We start from the raw sequence: 21,713 nt of genomic DNA, 5'->3' as shown, positions 1-21,713 counted from the left end.
TCATTTGCCCACTAGGTGGGAGAGGACAAACTCTGAGATATGTTCTCATAGGTACCCATTCTCTGTACTGTTGTCTCTGGGGAACTGTATCAGAGGGGTAGCTGTGTTAGTCTGGATCTGTAAAAGCAGCAAAGAATCCTGTGGCACCTTATAGACTAGCAGATGTTTTGGAGCATGAGCTTTCGTGGATGCATCTGACGAAGTGTGTATTCACCCAAAACGTCTGTTAGTCTATAAGGTGCCACAGGATTCTTTGCGGCTCTGGGGAACTGGGCATCTTTATGTAGCTATAGCGTCACCTCCAATCCCCACTTTGCAGCTGGCTCTGCTCTCTCCAGAATGGACTGACACTTAAATTCTTCCAGTATTTGGGATTCCAAGCCCAGGTCACCAGAGGTATTTTAGACTCCTAAATTTGATTCAGGTGTATCGGATTCATTTTGCTCAACTCGTACTCGGCCTAGTCAGTTTCCTACGTGGCAAAGTTGGCCCAGAATGATAGAAATGCAGGGACTGGAAGGGACCCGGAGAAGACATCTCGTCCCCCTCCCCGCACTGAAAGCAAGACCATGCATACCGAGACCACCCCCATCAGTCGTTGAAAGGCTTAACAGAAGGAATCTGAATTTCCAGCAGTCACTCCCCTTTGGAATAACACTGATTGACCTTAAATAAGGAACCTTCAGATGACTGGAAAGCTGACAAGACCTGGGTTTAATAATAAATGAATGCACCACATTAAAGACAATGAGGAAACTCCCAAAGCCCAAGAGAGGTTGTTCTTAATTTTATTTTAGAGTACAGTGAAATCCTCTGGAACTAATCTCAGTTACAGAATATGGCCATGCATTTCTTGTTCCTCTTTAACAAAGCATATGAAAGGGATGATGAGGGGATGGGTAAAGGGAGGCTAGGCCTGATCCCATAACACTGGTGGGAAGTGAGGTTCTTGCTTGAAGCAGCTGTGATTCCAAAGGCTGCAAAGCCTTTCAGTTACGCATCTCACTCAAAACATATCCTGTGGTCAGGCCTTGGAAGTGTGAAACAAGCCCGTCTGTACCAGTGAAGCACCCCAGTAATGACAGCTCAGGACCCTGGGGCCTTAGATATGGAAGATGCTGGTTGTCCTATTCACCAAATGAATCCCTGCATATTCCAGGAACCACAGTCAATCCAGACAGAGCTTTCTCTGGCCACTTCATGGTGCGTTAGGAACATTGCGACAATCACTAATGCATTTGCTCTTGGTCTCGGAAAGCTCTTCGGGGCCCACTTAAGGAAGATGAAAGCACACGTTTGGAATGGAGTACGAGCAAGACAGGGATTAAAATGGAGGGGAAGCTGCCTGTCCTTAGTAACAGCACAGAATCAGGTAAAACCTGTCTCAGAAGCTGTAGATAAATCCCACTTCACGACCAGGTGAGCTCTGCTACATGAGGCCCCAAAACACCAACACATGCACCTTAGTGTCTCTGAAGTGCACAAAGACCCAATGAAATTCACTGTCTGATATTCTTTCCACTCTTTCTGCTTTAGGTTTGTTCCATTACTCTAGACAGCAGCTAATAAACAGACTTAATGTTCACATTTAAAGTTAAGCCAATTCATTTTGTAGCAACCTCACCTATTAGCAAATTGAACTAATATAAAAAAAAATGCTCTTCATTGGCACCTCGGAAGTAAGATGGCACATTTCTGGTCTAGCTGTATCAAGTATTGGTGCTTCGATCTGACAGAGGCAGCAACTGGAGCAGTTGTCTGAGTTTGGTCCTGGTTGACTCTGAGTCACCGAGACTCACTAGGGCCAGTCCGGGAATAGACACATGCCAGCTCAGACTAGTGGTCCATCTAATCCCATATCCTACCTCACACAGCAGCCAGGGAATATTCTTTTTGTGCACACTTGCGTGTCAAGTTTAGTTGTCTAAGTAATATCCAGCACCAGGAAGTCCCATAGATTATATTCTTAAATCTCTATTGCAGCAGGTTCACAATTAGAGTCAGGTCTTTCTTCTCACACCCCTAGCCATGCAGTAGCTGCATAATCCTCACCAAAATGCTCTGCTCATTCTAGTTCGAGCCCCAACACTTCCCCTGAGAGATCCTTCTAGTCCTATCAATCTCACTGTGACTTCATTGTTCTTGTCTCAGCCTCAGTTTCCTTTTAATTTAATAAGGTTATTTCCCATAACACCGCCTTGGAAAGCATCTTGGTCCTTAGTGTTCATATACCCTTCAAGAGCTTGAATGTGGGAGACATGGGGTATTCAAACCCAGGATGGAGCTGCTTGGCTGATGAAATGTCCTCCAGAGCAAAGGATATATTACTGGTTATCTGGAGGTGGTACTTTATCAGGAATGAGACTTAACATCCTCATCCCAGCCTGGTCTCCGCCTCTGTTTAACCCTTGCTGGCTCTGATGACTCCCATTCCCGTTAAGACGTAAGTGATTCAGTAGACTGATAACTTATAAAGAGGATGTTCACTAAGGTGGAGGCTGGAGACGAGAGTGCTAAGAAGCTTAGGCTCACTTATTGTATCACTATGCGGCACAAAAAGGGACGGCCAGGGTTTGGCGTGATCCAGTCAGCAGGGCAAATTCAGACATTGCTGCTTTCCAGTTAACATCTCCCAAGTATGTGCTGCCTAAAGCAGCTTCTTGTCTCTGCACCTGGATCCCTGATAGTGTCGCTGGGCTGGGCGGTTTAAACACCTGGGTATTATCCACTTTTAAACAAACAGACTGTCCCTTCTGACTCAAAAACTGCAAGCTGAGCCAAACAGCCAACACCCTTCTGCTCTCACTGGTACATCATGGTCAAACCAACCACCAGAAAGGGAATTCAACCCAGCTGCAGTTCAGAAGCCAGCTCTCCACAGGCTGATTCATTTCCGGCCTCGCTGGACAGGAGGTGGCTTGTTCCTGCACCTTGGTCTTCAGATGTAAAAGAAAAATATCAAAAGAGGCTTTAAGGGTTCCTTACAAAGAGTCCATGTTTGTCCCTTTCTTTTAGCCGAGGTAATGAGTTAATAAAGTGAAAGCAGAATTAGTCAATAGGGAACCTTGCTGCTGCAGACACTCTGCGAAAAAGCAGGCTGGAGCCCCGGAACAACTGCCCCTAGGAGAGAGAAAAGCAGAGGGGTTAGGGGAGGTAGGCGGAGACTCCTTGGCACAGCTGCCTGACTGGCTGCTTAGAAGCCTCTCAGGCGCCAGGACTGCACTGACCTCCTTGCCTATGGCAGTGCTGTGTTTGGTAATCAGGAACAGGGAGCCATAAGATTAAGCCCTGGACTGTACAGCAGGGATTGACTCCTAGCACCCACCACTGTAGTACCTCAGTGCCTCCATGTGACTGAAGGGTGAGGATTCAGCTGAACTTTATCTTTTTAATGGCCAGAGAATTGAAACAACTTCTGTTCAACGGACAAGAGAAGCAGAAACAAACATGGATGTGTACCATGCAATTGCTACACTCTGTAGATATGCAAACAGGGCACAAACCTCACGCTTCTTGCAAGTTACCAATGTAGCCCTCGCAGTCCTGATTTATAACATCAGTGATCCCTACTCATCTTCTGGCCTGATCACTGAACGCCTTCAACCTCAGGATTCCAAGCCTGCAAGTTTTCACTCCTTTGTGTTTAATAATTTTCCCTTCCGCAGGACTTTTCAGCTGAGGATCTCAAAGCACCGTTACACCCCAGGAGCTAGGTAAAGGATATATATCTATATCTGTAGAAGCCAAGGGGTTGGCTTCTACACAACTTGCTATACAACAGGAAGGATGAGTTTGGTTAGGCTGAACGCAAGATAAGTTGGGATCTGGCAGGATGCTCCTCTACCAATCCAAGCAGTGTCACGGAATTTTTATTTTGAATGATACAAGTTCCATGGAAGTCTCCCATCCAGGCTGAGTTAGCCAAACCCCAGCATAGCTTGCAAGATCAGGTGGGAACATAACACAAGAGTTTCCAAAATTGCCCTGCACAAGCGGCCTCCTCCTTGAGGTGATAAAGAGTCAGAATAAGGAAGAGGAAGGATAATCCAGTGAGTAGAGGGCAATAGCCTAGGACTGAAGAGATTTCGGTTTGAGTCTCTGCTCCACTTCCTGTGAGATCTTGGGCAAATCTGCCTCTGTGCCTTGTTTTCCCATCTGTGAGACAGGGATAGTAGCATTGCCCTGTCTCACCCGGGTACTGTGAAGATAACATTCAAGTTTGTGAGGGAGTAATGGGAGTCATAAGTATCTTAGAGAGACAAAATGACAGCAATGGAAAGTGTTGAACAACAGGCTACAAAGCAGATTAGACAAGACAGGCTGCTGGTGCCTGGCGTTGGGCTTCTCCTAGGCAGATCAGGAGACCTTTACAGCCTAAGTAGAAAAACAGCCAATCCCTCACTGCCAGGAAAATCCTGCTGTTGGCTATGACTTCAACTAAGTAAAACTGCCCGCTGCAGCCCTCACCTGAGCACTGAGGTGTCTCCAACACTGAACCCAGGATGTAAACACAGGAGAGTATGGAGGAAGGCCGGCATGTAACCTGCATGGCAAAGAGAGAGGGTCAAGGAGGAGAATGGACACAAGCTGCACAATGCAGGGAGAGAGCATCAGACAGCACACAGGACTAGGTGTAAGTGGGAATACTGAAAGTGACAGCATCAGGCTGAAAGCCAAGTTACTGATAAATAATTCATACCATGACATACTACGTAAGTCAATTACAACTGACGTGTGCAAATACTGAGTTACCGGGACACATTAAAAACGTGGCACTATAAACCTGCATCCCCAGCTCCATCTGCACACTAAGGAACTAGCTGTTACCCAGAAAATGCTAGAGCAAAGGTTCAGCTCTCGTTCCTGTTTAGGTTTCCCTCCATTCTCAATCTGCCACGTCTGAGGAATCAACGTGAAGAGTGTGTGTGTGTTTCGGGGTGGCAAGGCTGGCTGAGCTGGAGAAAACAGCTTCGCTTGTTCTTGTTTCTCCCCAATGCCCTCCTTGCTTGGATTCTCCTCTTGATCGTTTAAGTCCTCCCGCCCCCCTTTGGGGCGCTGCCCCCTGTGCTAGAACAGTCTCTGATCCTACCTCCCTAGTGCCCTCTCTATTCTCATTCCTATCGGACCACATCACTGAATATCTCTGCATCCCTCTCTAACTATTGTCTCATGTCTTGTCCGTGCCTTCTGATCAAAGAGGCTTTGGGACAGACAATGCATCTTACCCTGTAAGGGACTATATCATTTATGGTTCCATTTGCAAGTGTTAAGACTATTATTGAAAACTACTGTCGATCTCTGTCAAAAGAAAAAAAGTCTCATAGAATGGAGAGCAAAACATTAGGCCTGAGAATGACAGCCATACCCGCAATTGTTCACGGCCATGAGATCTCCCACGAGAAGGAAGGGATACGTCAGCATGCTCACAGCGATCTGAAACCAAGAATCACCAAACTGAGCCGCTCCCTTCTGCACAACTCAGCTCTAAAAGCAGCAGGAAACAATAAGGTCAAGCAGGAAGGCTTCATGCAACAATAGGATAGGTTGCAAGTGCCTAGCATATTTTGGGTGCTGTAACAAACAAACAAACAAACCATCAGGCAACTTCTAACCTCTGCTGTGACAAAGGCTATTGGCTAAAGAAAGTTTTGTTGTATCTCTCTGCTAGTATTTATTCAGGCTGGAAGCTGACTTTTCTCAAAGACCCCTCCCCTGTGCTCCTTCCACCCACAGAGCTGCCACGTGATTGGTCTGACTGTGTTGTACAAGAAGAGGAAAATTTAGTGGTGCTCCATGTCACACTGAGTAAAGTCAAAGAAGAGGGGTAGTGTCTCCCTGTTACTCAATACATCAAAACTATAACATTTTGGGTGTTAGTGAAGTTACTCTGATCTTTAGGTCTAAAGCACACCCATTCGGATTTGAAATGCATTGGGAAAGAGACACACTGGAACCAATTCACAGAAATGATGAGCACCCACAACTCCAACTGTAAGTCAATGGGACCTATGCATTTCTGATACTCAGTCCCATGGTACACGGAGACTAGACATGAGCTTACATCAGTTTACCTGCAAACAGGAAGGGGGATGCACAGAATTACCCACATCCACAGCAGCACCCATACATAGTGCGTGCGCACACACGCCTGTAGCCTGGGAACGTCTATGCATGAGCGCTCACACCAGAAAATGCGGGACAGGGGAGGATGAGAAGTAATGTGCTGACCGTCTACATACCCCCATCACAAACTTTGTGTAGCTCCGGATCACAGATGCCTGGTTGAACTGCAATGGAGAGGAAAGGAAGAAACCAGTGGAATCATGGAAAAGGCAGCTGATGTCAGCATCTCATTTTGTCCTTAAGTTAAACCCACCTCATACAAAAGCTTAGCACAATGAGGTTTCAGTGTACTGAACAAGAGAAAGTAAACTAAATGGCAGAAAACCAGAGGTAGCCACGATATGGCATATACGTGGAACACCCAAGAAAGGAGTGTGGAGTTAACAGATGGACAAGGGCACCCTTCGTGCCAACCATGGCAGTAGCTCGTGTGAAGACATCTTTTTACTAAGACATAAGCTGCCCCTTTCCTAATTTTATCAAGGCCACCAGTCATTGATTGCATGGGAGTAACTTTTGGTTACTCACAACCTGGCTTACGTTTGATCCAGTAACCTAAGGAATAAGGATTCTGTATGCCATAACAGCAACGGAAAGAGCACACGGGAAAAAATGAACAGTTCAACCAACTGGTTCTACTTTCTATGTATTCACAGTTTCTAACAACTGGCAGTTTCATCACACTTTCCTACCTGTCTTGTACCCTGAAACCTGGCTGCTTTGCACAGCTATAACGTAGCTTAAGAAATTATCAAAACCACTTGTAAGTCTGTTTCCATTAGGATATTTGGGGGAGGGAGGGGTAAAAGTGGAGGCCGAGCATTTGAGTCAATAGATCTAACACAGCCCAATGGTTTTAAACCAAAATGAAAAGGGTCCATTTTCTAGTTCAGATGCAGCTAAGTTTGTGATGTTCACACCATTTTAGGCTGAAGATTTGGAACGGCAGAGTCTGAACCCAAACTCCAGCCCCAATTCATGTTTGAGCCTGACCCCTTCCCCTCCAAATCTCAACCTAAACTGGACCCCAATTTGAACATAACATCTTCATCCCTCTTTTAGGGTCTAATCTGAAGCCCACTGATTTCTATGCACCTTACTTTCCATTAACCCCTCTATTTTAAGGTCTGACTACAAACCACCTGACGCTGGGAGCTAAGGCATCAAAAACCCCTGCTGCTCCAGTTCAACAGAATCACCACTTACATTGTCATCCACTGCATAGGTGTTGATGAAATGAGCCAGGATGTTACAGCACCACAAGAAGACCACGTCTCCCAGGATGTGAGGGACTAAACCACTGAAAGAATAAGAACGTGAACATAAGGCAGAGAAAGTCTCCTGGGCATCTAAGATGGGAGAGAACACCGCAGAAGGGCTTTGTAAACTGGGTTTGTTCTTGATTGTATATTTAAGTCATGTATTGCTGATAAAATATGCCAAACTGACAGCCCTGAAAACAGAAATCCTGCTTATTCAGGGACAACTCAGGTAGTAGCAATGAAAGCTTTCCCCTGCCTCTCCCTCACTAACCCACAAAAATGGGCCTCAACCCTGACCAGCCACTGAATTCTTCACCCCTTGTAGAGATGTCTTTCTTCACACATACTTGGTCCTTGATCTCCCCGAGAGCGACAATAAGGGTGCTCATCAGTACCAGTTGCGGTGGTTGGTTCTGAAACCTGGGTTCTCTGCACTGCAGAAGAGGTTTTGTTCACAGCAGTGTAATTTACACCCGATAGTCATCCCATAATAAACAAACACTTTTGGCAATGAAGACAAAGCCCCTGACACCTCCACCCCAGGAATGGACTCCAACTGCAGAGAGACGGACTCAGATGATCTAACAGACGTTAGAACTGGAGGCCCCTCCCATAGCTATGAACTGGACTAAGAACTACCAAATCATCTCAGCCCACTAAACAGTTGCTGAGCAATGCCTTTTGGCCACTACCAACCTATGGTGGATCTGAACAAGTGATCTATGAGTAAAAGGCTTCAAATCCCATGATTAGCCCATCTTCCTTGTTCCTCCTTAAGCACTATCTCATTGATTAATCTCTATTTTGAAGTCTCAAAAGGATTCTTTGCTTGATAATTTCCTGTTGGCAAGTTTGTTTCTGCCTGCATTTCCTCAGCCTTTTCACAAGGCCCTCTTAGAAGGTAGGAAAAACTATTTCCTCTTCAGATTTCTCTGTCCCTTTTACCATTTGGGGAACTACTTTCCTGCCACTAGCACCATTTTAAGATGAGCAGTTTGCAGCCCTTTTTAGCTACACAGGTTCATTAAAGGCTCTTTTGAAAATGGGTACAGCCAGTTTTGCTCAGCGTGGGGGCACCATTATTGTTCTGCTACTTTGAAGCCCCATAACAGAACCTTGCCTACACAGTGTGGGGCACGGCCAGCTAGTCCTGCATGGACCATGCAGCTGGAAGCATTCCACTTGAGCCAATGGTGAAGAATTGGGATGCAGATACCTTTGGTTTTACCTTTCTCTCTCATTTTACTGAGCAGGCCAGTGCTCATGGTACCCTAATAGCAGAACTCCACTACTCCCATTTTTAATGGCACTTAAAAATTAATCAGGCTTTTGGGAGATTAATTTTTTTATTTGTGTACCAGCCTCAACTACACTACTGCCCCCGCCACAACAGCCACTTAATTAGTTTATGCTTCCTCTGCAGAAACAGCACAAGCCCATTGCTTTAGCCTAGGTCCTACTCACAGCTATTGGTCATGTATTTTAATTTCTCAGTGACAAAGGCTTTGGAAGTTATCTCAGTAACCAAAGTAGATATTCAGAATATTCCTCCCAAAATTAGAACATTTATGGTAAATAAAATGTGGGGGCTTTCAGAGCTTGACAGAGCCTCCTCTGACCATTTCATTCACAGAAGTTCAGTCCCCTTCTACCCACTCACCCCAAACAGATTGCCTTTTTTGGACAGGACACAAATAGATTTCCTGTTCCATTTGTTGAAGCAAGACAAACAAACAGAACAACATGGTTTGGTCCATCTTGTTTACATTAATGGTTTGTTTTTATATTTTTTAATGAATCCTGTGCTGTGAATGGCTGAACAGCTTTGAAGACTGCAGTTAACGTTGCCAGAGCAACACTACAAGCAGGGATATATAACTGAGGATTAGCTATATAATGAAGTAATTCACGCGCACGCATGAGCAAGAGATATGATAGAGAAAGTGAAGGTTCTAATTTTTCAGATAGTTTGGTTTTAATTTACAATTTTAAAATATGCATATCATGTAAAAATATTCTCTCTACAGTAATTCACAAGAAAAATTTGGAAGATAGTGCCCTGAATAGTTGCAAATACAATGCACCTGTGCTTAATGCTAATGAAGGAGGGAAGATTCTCGACATTGTTACTAGTCCGGAAGTAGTGTTTACTGGGTCTCTGCTTTTGTAAATAGACCTTTCCCCCATTTTCTTTGTACGGAGCTGAATTTCTACGGTTACATTTATGGTAAGAACCATAATGTGTTACTATCCTTACTCAGTCAGAGATGGAAAAGAAAAGTTTGCATGACGTATCAAAATCCAATGACATCCTTTATGCAAGGACTAGCACTGGAACTCCTACTGCCCTAAGAGAGAATCAAGTATAGCTTTCCAAACAGGTCTGAGAAAGATCAGCTTTGCTCAGAAGTTTTCACTTAACAGCTTAAGGACTTCATTTCGGAGAAGACAGATCAAATGATCAGCCTGTCACACTGGCAGGCAGGGTAGTACTGACATGATAGAAGCAGAATAAGGAGCACATGGAATTCTTCCTCCATGGAACCACCAAATGCAACCCATAGCCAGTTGAGTTTGATGACTTTAGTGCTAGTGGATTTCCACTGACACACTTCCTGTGAGCTATTAAGTTTAAATGGGCTCCCAACAGACTTTATTTTATATGGGGAAGGGAGCACAGTCAGCTTCTTCATACACCATTTCTTAGTGCCTGCATCTCTCTGTATAAGTTCTAATGAAAGGAGAATGTGAATAGAGGCTAAAGGGAAGCACAGCTCTCTCTTCTGGGCTTGGGGTCCCCAATACCACCACCTTCTTAGGCTCAATGTGATTCCAATCCACCAGCCAGATAATCTGAAGAGGGAGCAGTGGGAGGAATTGGTGTTTAGCTAAAGAATTTGAGACTTCCAGCCTTCACAATCAGGCAGAGGAGTCCAGCTGGGAGTCTTCTATTCACAGTTGCCTTTACCAGAAACATCTGTCCCTCCCTTCCAAGGGGAGTAGGTGTAAGAGACCCTGCTACAAGAGCCCTTCCCCTCACCAGGGGGCAGCAGAAAACACAGATTTTGCACAAACTCTTCTGAACGGTCTTTGGATCTTCTCAAGTGCAAAACATTTGATGGGGTAGTACAACATTTGCCAGGAAACACCTGCCATAACGCCCTATTTTTGTTTGTGCTTTGACACAGCTTCCCCATCATGGTCGCAGAGAGCATCAGGGAGGTACTACTGCGCAGGGACTCATACTTTTTTTCGCATAGATGGCTATGGTCCTGCTAAGCGATTGAAGCTCCTTTCAAATATTTCTTCCCGTTCCTCTTATCACGTCCTACAACATAAGATACTGCAATGCTGCATCACCACAGGACCTCAAGACCCATCCCCATGGCAAACAGACCTGATGAACTCCCTCCTCATGTTGCTATACAGTAGCCGCCAAAGGCAGGAGGGCTATGGACTCAAAGCAGAGGAGAAACCTGCAATTTGTGAGCAAGGAAAGAGGCATAAAAACAGCAAGGGGGAAGTTCACACACACACACCAGGATGCTGAACTGTTGAGCAAGAATGCAACAAGACAGCAGAAGCATGGGAAAGCTCCTAGAGGAGATGCGTGGCCATGTGACAAGGCCAAAAGCTGTTTAAACTGAAACCTGGATGCCATACAATACACAGCTGGGACCAAATCCTTGATTCAGGAAAGCATCTCTATTCAGGATAGTGTTTAAGTGCGTGCTTCAATGGATCTTAAGCACAATTAAAGTCCCATTGTGTTCCAGAAGTTCAGCATGTGCTTCAGTGTTTTCCTGACCCAGCATCCAACTAAATAGGCCTTTCCCAGCACCAGACCATTTTCACTTCAGAATTCAGACTATTACCAGCATTTAATGATTGGCTGAGAAACACAGTCATAGAATCATAGAATATAAAGGTTGGAAGGGACTTCAGGAGATCATCTAGTCCAAACCCCCTGCTCAAAGCAGGGCAAAACCCCAGTCATGACAACCTGGGCTCATTTACAATCAGGTAGTACATCTTAACCACAATGTGCTGGCTAACTTTTCCAGGGCAGACAATTCCCACACCAAAAGCCTTCTGACCAAAATCCCCTCTTGCAGTTTCAATCAGAGACTATTTCACTATTATTGATGTAATTAAAAAAAAAAAATGACTTACCCAACTGTTGCTAATAAAAGCAGCAGGTGACTGTTTTATTAGATGTCAAAAGGGGAGGAATGTGAAATTTTGGTTTAAACCCTTAATTATCTGCCAGACTTCCTCTTTTGTTACATTGTCAATTCATCCTGCTTCATAACAAGGTCAGAAGCACCTTTGAGCTTTACCGCTGTTTGGTTTCGACAATATTGTCTTTAGAATTCTACATTGCTATAGCGAAGTCAAACCTACTCACAGTATGAAGCATTGCTAATTTCAACCTAGAGTGCGTCAGGCATTTGAAATGTGCCTCTTACCATGTTTTAACTATTTTATTTCAATAGCGCACCTCTTTCATTTTTGCACTTGATCTATCGCTAGTATCTGTTGTACAAGCAAGTGCTTTAAATGCCCCTTCACATCACTGGGACCTAACATCAAAGAAATGTATAAAAGAGGGTTTCCCTTGCACACTGAAATTTTGATTGAATAAACTGTCAGAATCGCATGTACACTCCCCTAAACCTACAGGCCAAACTGGTGCTCACACAAAGGAAAGACTCAATGTTCCAGCAACAGGGAAGTCACTTGGGCAATGAGGTTTCAGATAAGAGGGGACTTGAGACAGGGTTTTTGATGTTTAAGGTTTGACTGCTTTCCCTAACGCTTTGCGATTAAGGAAGAAAACACAAAAATTAAACAGACTCACGTACACAAAGAATCCCAAGATCCCTTCTTCTTTAAAAATCCTGCCAATGGAGCTAAACACACCACTGTTGAGAGAGGAAAACAGTTATAAGTAAGCGGAGTGCATAACCCCGCTCATGATCTCTGAGCAATAGCATCCTTGCAAATGTCTCTGATATGTTCCAGCACCAGAGAGAACCACTCCCATTCCCTGGGAATAATTCTATTGCATGCATAGCTGGGACCACCGCCTTCCTGGGATAATCCTATGACTTGGGTTGGGGAGTGTGTGTGTATGAAAGAAAACCATCAATTCTGCAACTGTTCACCAGTTCACGTTCAATCCAGAGCTCTGTCCACACTGGGATCAAAACTGTGCTAATTACAGCTGTGTTTAACCACTGTGGCTTGGAGGGCTCTAGTCTACTGTCCATCATGAGCATGAAGACTTTTTTTCCCTCTGAAACCCATCTTGTAACTGTGCTATGGTATGTCTTTAGCATGCTCTCTCTAGCATGATTCTCAGGAGAGGAACTGGGGGAAGGCATGCTAGAAATCACTATTTAAACACAGATGTAGTGACCAGTATTGGGAACCTATTACATTTTTGGGATGAAAATGTAACACTGCCACCACCTAGCTCTTATATAGCACTTTTCAGCAGTAGGTCTTAAAATGTGTTACAATCTTTAACATATAGTATTTACCCTTACACACCCCTATGAGGCATGGCAGTGCTATTATCCCATTGGAAAACTGGGGAACTGAGGTACAGAGAGACTAAACTATTTGCCCAAGGTCACAACGGAAGCCTGTTGTGGAGCCAAGAATTGAACCAGGGTCTCCCAACTCCTAGGCTACTGTCTTAACCACTAGACCATCCTAGATGGTTCTTCTAAAGTTAAAATCATCACAGTGGAGCCAAGGCTCTATTATGGTCCTTCTGTGACAGGCTTGTGGAAAACTGTCCCCCAGACAAGCAGCAGGAGAAGCATGTTGTGAACTATACAGCCCTTCAGCCCAATTCACCTCCTTGCTGTTTTCAAAGTCTGGTCAGGACAGCGATCCAAGGAAAAATCCAAAGTAATTGGAGTGCACCTATGAGCAGACCTGCGTAATCAGGTAGACGTATTACAACAGTTGGTGGAAACCAGAAACGGGATACTGGACTTAATAGACACAGCGAACAGAACAGAATCCAGCCTTCCCTACTCCCTGCACAACACTGCTGGCCACAAGGCCAGTCATCTCCTAGACAAAGCACAGATTTCAGTTATATTCCTGGCTGTGCAGTCAAGGTATGATCTCATGCATTATTATTTCAGCTCCCCCATTCTGAGGCAAGGAGGAACAGACCCTAACACTCCTGACTCCAAGTCCTGTGGTTTAAACATCCAACACAAATGCCAGAGCTGCTTACCTGTATTTGACTTCCCGACCTACAAACTGGACCATGCAGCGCATCGAGATTACTGTAAGAAAAGAAACAGGGCAGCAAATTAAGCTCAATGACTTTTTAAATGGATAGGCATCTGGTCTGGGAAGTGGAAATGATACCATCAGCCACAGCGTCCCACCATCATCCTGAAAATAGTGAACAACTAGTCCTCCCCAACCACCCCCTAATAGCATTGATGGATTCCATGTCATTGTCCAATAGCAGGAGAACTCATAAGAACTGGATCACCCGTGTCCAATTGTTTGTTGACTCCCCTCAAAGAACTCCAATAGATTGGTGAGGCATGATTTCCCTCCACAAAAGCCATGTTGACTCCTCCCCCAAAAATCTCATTCATCTATGCATCTGATAATTCTATTTTTACTATAGTTTCAATCAATTTGCCTAAACTTGAAATTAGGCTTACTGGCCTGGAACTTTTTTTTTTAAAAATTGGCATTACATTAGCTATCCTCTAGTCATCTGGTACAGAGGCTGATTTAAGCAATAGGTTACATACCACAATTAGTAGTTCTGCAATTTCATATCTGAGTTTCTTCAGAACTCTTGGGTCAAAACTATCTGGTCCTGGTGACTATTAATTACTGTTTAATTTATTCCAAAAACTCATCTACTGACATCTCCATCTGGAACAGTTCCTCAGATCTGTCACCTACAAAGAATGGCTCAGGTGTGGGAATCTCCCTCACATCCTCTTCAGCAAAGACCAATGCAGAGAATTCACTTAGGTTTTCTGCATCAGCCTCGTCTTTCTTGAGTGCTCATTTAGCACCTTGATCATCCAAGTGCCTTGCAGACTTCCTGCTTTTGATGTACTTAGAACAAAAATTTGCTGTTAGTTTTTGCGTCTTTTGCTAGTTCTTCAAATTCTTTTTTTTGGCTGCTTAAATTATACTTTTATATTTGTAAAACTCTTAGTATAAGCTACCAAGTGAGCTGTAAGAGACAGCCTCATCTCCAAGCTCTGAATATCCCATCACTAGGGTGCGGAATATTATCCTTTCCTAGTGTCAGTTTGTAGCTCATGCTCTTCTTATGGGTTCAGATGCTAGGAATCACAATGGGCACAATTGCAGCAAGGGAGGTTTAGGTTGGACATTAGGAAAAACTTCTGTCAGGGGGATTAAGCACTGAAACAAATTGCCTAGGGCAGTTGTGGAATTTCCATCACTGGAGATTTTTAAGAGCAGCTTAGACAAACATCTATCAGGGATGGTCTAGATCAGTGGTCCCTAACCTTTTTGTGGCCAGTAGCACATTCATGTTTTCAGAAGAGAGTGGCGGGCGCCAACAATTACTCACATACAGGGCCGACTCTAGGTACCAGTGGAGCAACCACGTGCCTGGAGCAGCACATGCTACGGGGTGGCATTCCGTCCATTCTGCAGAGTCGGAGTGGTTTGGGTTTTTTTGTTTTGTTTTTGTGGTTTGGGTTTTTTTGGCACCAGCTCTGGGCAGAGCAGAGAGAAACCGGGAGGACAGAGAACACTGCTGCCCGCAGCCCCGGAGTTCTCTGTCCCCAGCAGACGCGGTGCCGCGGGTTCTCTCCCCTGCTGGGCACTAGGTGGGCGCACACAAATGCCCTGGCAGGCGCCATGGTGCCCACAGGCACCACATTGGGGACCACTGATCTAGATACTACTTAATCCTGCCATGAGAGCAGAGGATTGGACTAGAAGATCTCTCGAGGTCCATTACAGTCCTATGAATCTGAATAAATTATTTTTTAAAGTCAGAAACAAGCACAATGAATTCAGTGACTAGAACTGACTATCCAGCATATCTCAGGGCAGGCAAAGGGGATAAGCTTTTAAATCAAGAGCAGGCAACAGGTCAGAAGAACAGGACTCACCGTGCAGGGGATGCGAGATAACCCGGGACATACACTGCATCAGCATCTCATGAGAGGTCTGGAAAAACACATACCACATTAAAAGCTGCAAAGAAGCTAACCATGTTACAAGGAACAGGCTATTCACTGCAACTGACTCTACAATCAACACCTAGCTACAAGAGATCAGCTACCACTACGAGAAAATGTTTTCAGAGGGCTAAATTAACTGATTTGTTTCTCACATATGACTCCTATGCCAATTTTAATATTGCTGAATTACGCAGTATGTTCTGAAGCCAGAGGAGTGGGCCCAAAAGAGGCTTATAAATAACAAACATCACAGAAGTACCATGTCCCTACCACAAGGGTGTTAGTACACTGACCCAAAACATTCAAAGCCTGGGTCATCTCCTAGGCTGTGTCTCGGTCACTGTCATTCCTGATCTACTTTTCCATCTGTCATCTCTTTCACTCCTTGGTTTCCTGAACGCTGAGGGCCTGGATACTGAGTGAAAAACTGGCACTCACATCTTTTCCCTTTCCTCTTATTAAAGGTAACAAGTTTAAAAGACTCACAGGACTTTATCAACATTAAGCTGCTCATGGTAAACTTCTCAACAATATGCATATGAAATATTTAATAGCTAGGTCCTAGGGTGCACTAGGTCCTGTTTAGTGTCAATACCTTGTTACTCACCATGTATTTTTCCAAGCAATTTCACCCATAGCAGCTGTGTATGCTTTCCCCCAGTGTTTTCAGCCTCTAGGGTATTTGTCTCCACTGTGAGCTCTCAAAATTATTCATTTACATGCAATATTCATATATTGAGATTGCTCTCAGAGCCTGCATTTGATAAAGGTTTAATGAGGCGAAAATGCTCCTAACCTCTTTCATCACTTTTCTGAGAGAAGTCTTCACATCATCCTTGTTAGAAACATGCTCCATGTCCTCCACAGGAAAGACCTGGGGTGGGAGGAGAAAAAATAAATGAAATTCAGAGCAGCTGACGACAGATGTGAACAATGACTGGTCTGTGCTCGGGGCTGACAGTGAAACCAACAATGTCACAGTCAGATTTAGAAGAACTTCCCCTAATGATAAGACTAACAGGCCTGATACAGAACTTTAAGGTTACTGGGGTCAGCCCTTCATACACCATTGATCCTTAACTGCAGACAAGCTCCTACTAGCTACAATTTGAGCATGCAGATGTTTTTAAAGCAACTTGTTCATAACTTCATAAGCTGTTCTCAAAATATGGTCCAGGAGAATCACCAACATGTATGGCTTTATGGATCATTTGCAGTGGTCCATAAAGCCACATGGACAGAGAACACTGGAGGGATAATCAGGAGGATGGAATAAAGAGGGAGCAGAGGTGGTACACAAACTTTTCTCACAAAATCATCCACACAATAAACAGCTGAAGAATCACTGATGTAATGATGGGCACATCCAGGGAGAATTCACTGGAGGCTAAAACTGTTTCCATTTGCTTCCGAGCAATTTTTAGAGCTGACTAGAACTCACTGGCTCTCAGCAAAGCGCACACACAAAAAAGTGAGTTTAATGCTCCACATACAGATGTGGCCATAACCACACGTACATGCTACTTAATTCCGTTCCAACAACACTGTGAAATCATGTAGTTTTAGACCCAGTAGGCCCCTTATGAAAAACAAACTTGCCCTTTTACCTTCTTCACAGTCCCTCGGGTGACAGTGGATAAAGTGCTAGAGAGGATTCGAGGAGCAAGGCCACGGAAGAGGCCCATTTTCCCATCCACTTCCACAATATGTCTAGCTAGGTAAGAAAACATTACACTGGTGTCACTTCACGAATCATCCTGTTAGCAGGGAATCAAACTCAACAGTTTGCAGAGTCTCCAACTTCCAATCTAAACAGCACTAGGACTCAAGCATGTTAAAGCATCTGCTTGAAATGATGTAGTATAGCACCTCAAGTGACCCACAGAAGCTTCCGATGGGATGTCAAAGAGCTCTGGGCTGCTTCTAGTTGCCAAAGAAACTTTAGCATTTCCCCCCGCCTCCCCTTTGGCTAGAGATGGAGCATTACCTCTGATGTCTTAGACTAATAAACCTCTTGATTATGTTCTGCCTAACTAAAAGAGTTACGGCATTTTAATTGGAGAGAAGAATCCCTGATCTGTTGCATAGGGTTTCTTCCTCCTTCCAGCCCAGAGGGCTTAGTTTGAGAGGATGGACGGCTAAGGTGCTAGCCTGGAAGAAAGGAGACCCAGGTTCAATTCCCTGCTCTGCCACAGACTTCCTATGTGACCTTGGGTACGTCATTTAGTCTGTGCCTCAGTTTCCCAGTTGTAAAATGAGGATAATAGTACTTCCCTCTCACAAGCATGCTGTGAGGATAAATACATTCAAACTTGTGAAGCACTCATAATGGGGGCCAAATAAGTACCTAAAATAGATTTCAGGAATGATAATTTATTCAGGTCTTTAAGATCTTTGAATAAGGTGCTGTATAAAACTTCAGTCATTACACAGAACAGCTGACTGCGAGGAAGAAAAGAAAAACAAGTGCATCAAATTTATCCCTGGTGTAACAGCATTGATTTCAGTGGAATTACAGCTGAGGTGAATTAGACCCAATATCTGCGAGCACTAAAACAGATTGTTCCTGCCCACCCACTCTTTGCTTTCTACAAGGCTGTTTGTTCCTTAGTGGCACATGGCATGGATTCCTTAAATCACAAGACCACCCCCCCTCTCCACATCACTGCAAACATATTATGAAAATAAACCGTCTGACAACAAGGGGAGACACTGTAGAACTCCCATTGCCTAACATCTCCAGAGCCACAAGAACAGATTTTCAATTTACTGACTTGGATTGCTACTGCGTTTCGTATTCCTTCTCTCATCCATTAACAGATATTTCAAGCCAGATTTCAGGATCCCATCCATTTCTGCCTTCTCATTTTAAAAGAGCTTTACACACAGACACTCGTCACTCCCTGCCCCTCAAGTATTATGACCATTTTAAAAAGAGAGGCAAAGCAATGTGCCCAAGGCCAGAGAAATTCACTGTCAGCACCGGGCGCAGGATTCACGAGCGTATGACTCCCACATCTCTCTTATGCGGATACACTTCTAAAGAGAAATTTAAATGTATTTTTCTTCCAAATATCTTCCCCTCCCCTGCTTCTTTACTCCTTTTTTGCGTATTTCTGTCCCTTTAAGGCCCTATCTACACTACAGACAAGCACGTCAGAGGATCAAGTTACAACACATCCATATTTTGTAGTGTAAAGAGGTGCTTCACTGTCCCTTAAACCAGGCTAAATCCTTCATCGCAAAGTTTTAGCTCAACTATAAGCCACATTTACATTCACCACCTACGCTATAAAACAGAACAGTGTGACAAGTGGGCCAGGGAATAGCAGAGTTAGGTGACATGGTTAAACGTGTAGAGCAGACCTTAATGTAAAGCCACCCCCATAATAATCTCAACCCCACCTCGTTAGTAAAATTACAAACATCTGCCAGTTTAGTAAATTGAAGCAGCGTGCTTAAGACTTAGCTCTTTCCAATAACTAATTTTTTTCGTCCTTGCAACAACTGTTACACAGATCTAGCCAAAAGCTTTGACTAAAATATCAAGGCAGCAATCAGCCACAACATTTCAGGTCCCATCTCTGCTTAGAGTTGAACTCAATAGTATCATTAGCAAGAAAAAGAAACCGTGTATGAGTGTTGCCAAAGCGTGAGAGAGAGAAATCCGGAGTATGCATCAGAGACAAGACAGAGCTGTATCAGGACATTACTGTATTGTAACCAAGACTGAGAACGTGGGCACTTTAGCTGATTTAAACAGGTCCTAAATGGGCAATTCTCACACGTTCCCCTTCAGAATATGGTCTCAAGCTATTACTAAGGGATACTCACCATATGTGAAAAACCCAGGTAGGTATAATACTTTTTTCCCCAGCATGTTTCTCCCAATGATTGGAGGTAGAGGTTCATGCCCGACCTTCAAAAGAAACACCAGTCAGCTACTATCCGCTTCCTACAAGGACTCCCCGCAAAGCCACTGGATCACAAGAATGTGAGCATCTGTATCGTGTGTTATAGCAGAGCTGTACTCCTCCACATCTCCAATCTATACCAAACTTAGTGTAAAGATACCACTCCCCCCTTCATACACAAACGCCTTCCCTCAGGGTACCCCCAATGCTTAAAGAAACTCATCTCTTTTTCTCAAAGAACCCCATTAATGTAGGCACCCTGGCAAGCCAAGACACCAGTATTAGTGTTACAAACATTCCTGAGTAAGCAGTATTTCCGATATATAGCCCAGGCATTAGACTCCACCCATATCCAGTGTGATCCAATGGGAAAGACCTACTCTTTTCCTTATGTTTCACAGACTGCCCAACACTCAACTCTTCTATTACCCCTTCCACATAGCACATAACAATGCTCTCACCCTTATGTAGCTCAAACACATGCCATGGTCCCTCCCAGACATACCAGTGTCCCACAAACATACATGTAGAAACCCAAGCATGGAGCAGGCTTTGAAACTTTTGCATGTTCCAGCCTTCTCGTATTTGTACATGGCACCTACCAAATTCTGGACTCTGAACTCTATTCCATTCTATGCATCCAATGAAGTGGGCTGTAACCCATGAAAGCTCATGCTGAAATAAATTTGTTAGTCTCTAAGGTGCCACAAGTACTCTTGTTCTTTTTTCTGACTTAAGACTATTTCCCCCATACCTTCCAGTTCTCCAAAACTCCCATAGAGCCCTGCACAGCCTCAATGCAAGCATTATCAACTCTCACTCTTTGCTCACACCTCAGAACAGCCCTACATCCCTCATCTCACACAATCATGTAGTCCCCAAAGTGCCCGTTTCTCCTTCGGTAGCCCAAGCCCGTGGACATTCCCATGACAGCCCAGGCTCCTGAACCCTCCACACACACCCAGCACTCCTGCAAAATGCTCCAGGCCTACCCCTGTGCATAAAAGTCTCCCGCAATGCCCTGGATCCCCTGCACCACTACCCCGGAGCAGCCCACGTCTCCCAGCCCCAGGTCACTCACGTCTGAAGCCCTCCCCCATCCTCCGCACTTACCAACAGCCCCCGCCCCGGAATGCCCTCAGCCCCCGCGCCGGCCACACACCCAGCTCCCCCTGGATACATGCGGAGTGGCTCAGTGACAGTACCAGCGCGGCCACCCGCCCCGGGTCTCCCCTCCCCGGGCTCAGCTCGGGGCTCCCCACCCTGCCCCGGACCTGGATCAGCAGCTTGACGTAGAGCAGCGGGTGGCTCAGCGCCGTGAAGCCGGCCCCCAGCACCACGAAGAGGCACTCGGATCCCTCCACCGGCTCCGGCCTGCCCCCCGCCCCCAGGCCGGCGGGGGGGGCCCGGAGACCCCCAGGCAGAGCGGCGGCGGCAGCTGCCATCCCCACGGTACCGACAGCAGCGGGACCAGCTGGGGCCACCAGCGCGCACTGCCGGGGCACGTACGCACGTGACTAGGCAGAGGCGGGGCAGGAGCGTAACGTCGTGACGTCTCCGTGCGTCCAGCCCGGCGGAGAAGGCGTGGCCTAGGGCCCCTGTGCAGGGAGTCTGCTGCCCCCTTGGGGTTGTGGTGCGCCAGGATTGGCGTTCTCAGCCTTCGCCCTCGTGGCTGCACGAGCGCGGGGCTCGCTCCGGCTGGGGCGGCCGGGCCCGGGCAGAGCCGATTGGCTGAGTAAATAAACACAACACGCAGACTAAGCGTCACACGCTAGGTAGGGCAGGAGCTACATGAGCAAATGCTCATCCTGAGTGAGAAACAGGCCGGCAGATTCTTAAGGCACAAGCCGCCTTGGCTTTGCAGCTTGGATTTCCCAGGTTTTCTTACACAGGCTGGGGCCTGGTCTACACTACGCGTTTAAACCGAATTGAGTAGCGTTAAACTGATTTAACCCTGTACCCATCCACACAATGAGGCCCTTTATATTGATATAAAGGGTTCTTTAAACTGGTTTCTGTACTCCTCCTTGCTGAGGGGAGTAGCGCTGAAATTGGCATTGCAATGTTGGATTAGGGTTAGTGTGGCCGCAAATCGACAGTATTGGCCTCTGGGCGGTATCCCACAGTGCGCCATTGTGACGGCTCTGGAAAGCCATATGAACTCGGATGCACTGGCCAGGTAGACAGGAAAA

The 21,713-nt window shown here is 45.3% G+C and overlaps 1 protein-coding gene across 1 annotated transcript; it reads right to left on the bottom strand.

Moving 5' to 3' along the window:
* Positions 1-772: 772 nt before the first annotated feature.
* On the bottom strand, positions 773-21,055 carry MTCH1 (mitochondrial carrier 1). The gene is made up of 12 exons (XM_032804903.2): positions 20,796-21,055; positions 19,442-19,526; positions 17,215-17,321; positions 16,404-16,481; positions 15,536-15,593; positions 13,645-13,696; positions 12,251-12,310; positions 7,330-7,423; positions 6,240-6,287; positions 5,366-5,433; positions 4,468-4,543; positions 773-3,120 (listed from the first exon to the last, which is right to left on the bottom strand). Exons 1-12 carry the CDS (start codon positions 20,964-20,966, stop codon positions 3,049-3,051), a joined length of 969 nt encoding a protein of 322 aa, XP_032660794.1. The 5' UTR covers positions 20,967-21,055; the 3' UTR covers positions 773-3,048.
* Positions 21,056-21,713: the final 658 nt, after the last annotated feature.

The sequence above is a fragment of the Chelonoidis abingdonii genome, chromosome 4, assembly GCF_003597395.2.
Source record: "Chelonoidis abingdonii isolate Lonesome George chromosome 4, CheloAbing_2.0, whole genome shotgun sequence".
Lineage (NCBI taxonomy): Eukaryota > Metazoa > Chordata > Testudines > Testudinidae > Chelonoidis > Chelonoidis abingdonii.
Note: the sequence above shows the minus strand (reverse complement) of the source record. Positions and strands in the feature narration are given on the sequence as shown.

Bases quoted from the DNA above. Each gene is read 5' to 3' on its own strand.
- MTCH1 (XM_032804903.2), bottom strand. From the start codon at position 20,966: ATGGCAGCTGCCGCCGCCGCTCTGCCTGGGGGTCTCCGGGCCCCCCCC. The intron at 5,434-6,239 runs GTATGTAGACGG...TCTTGGTTTCAG, and splicing joins ACACAAAGTTTGTGATGGGG to ATCGCTGTGAGCATGCTGAC. The intron at 3,121-4,467 runs GTGAGGGCTGCA...TCTCTCTCCTAG, and splicing joins GGAGACACCTCAGTGCTCAG to GGGCAGTTGTTCCGGGGCTC.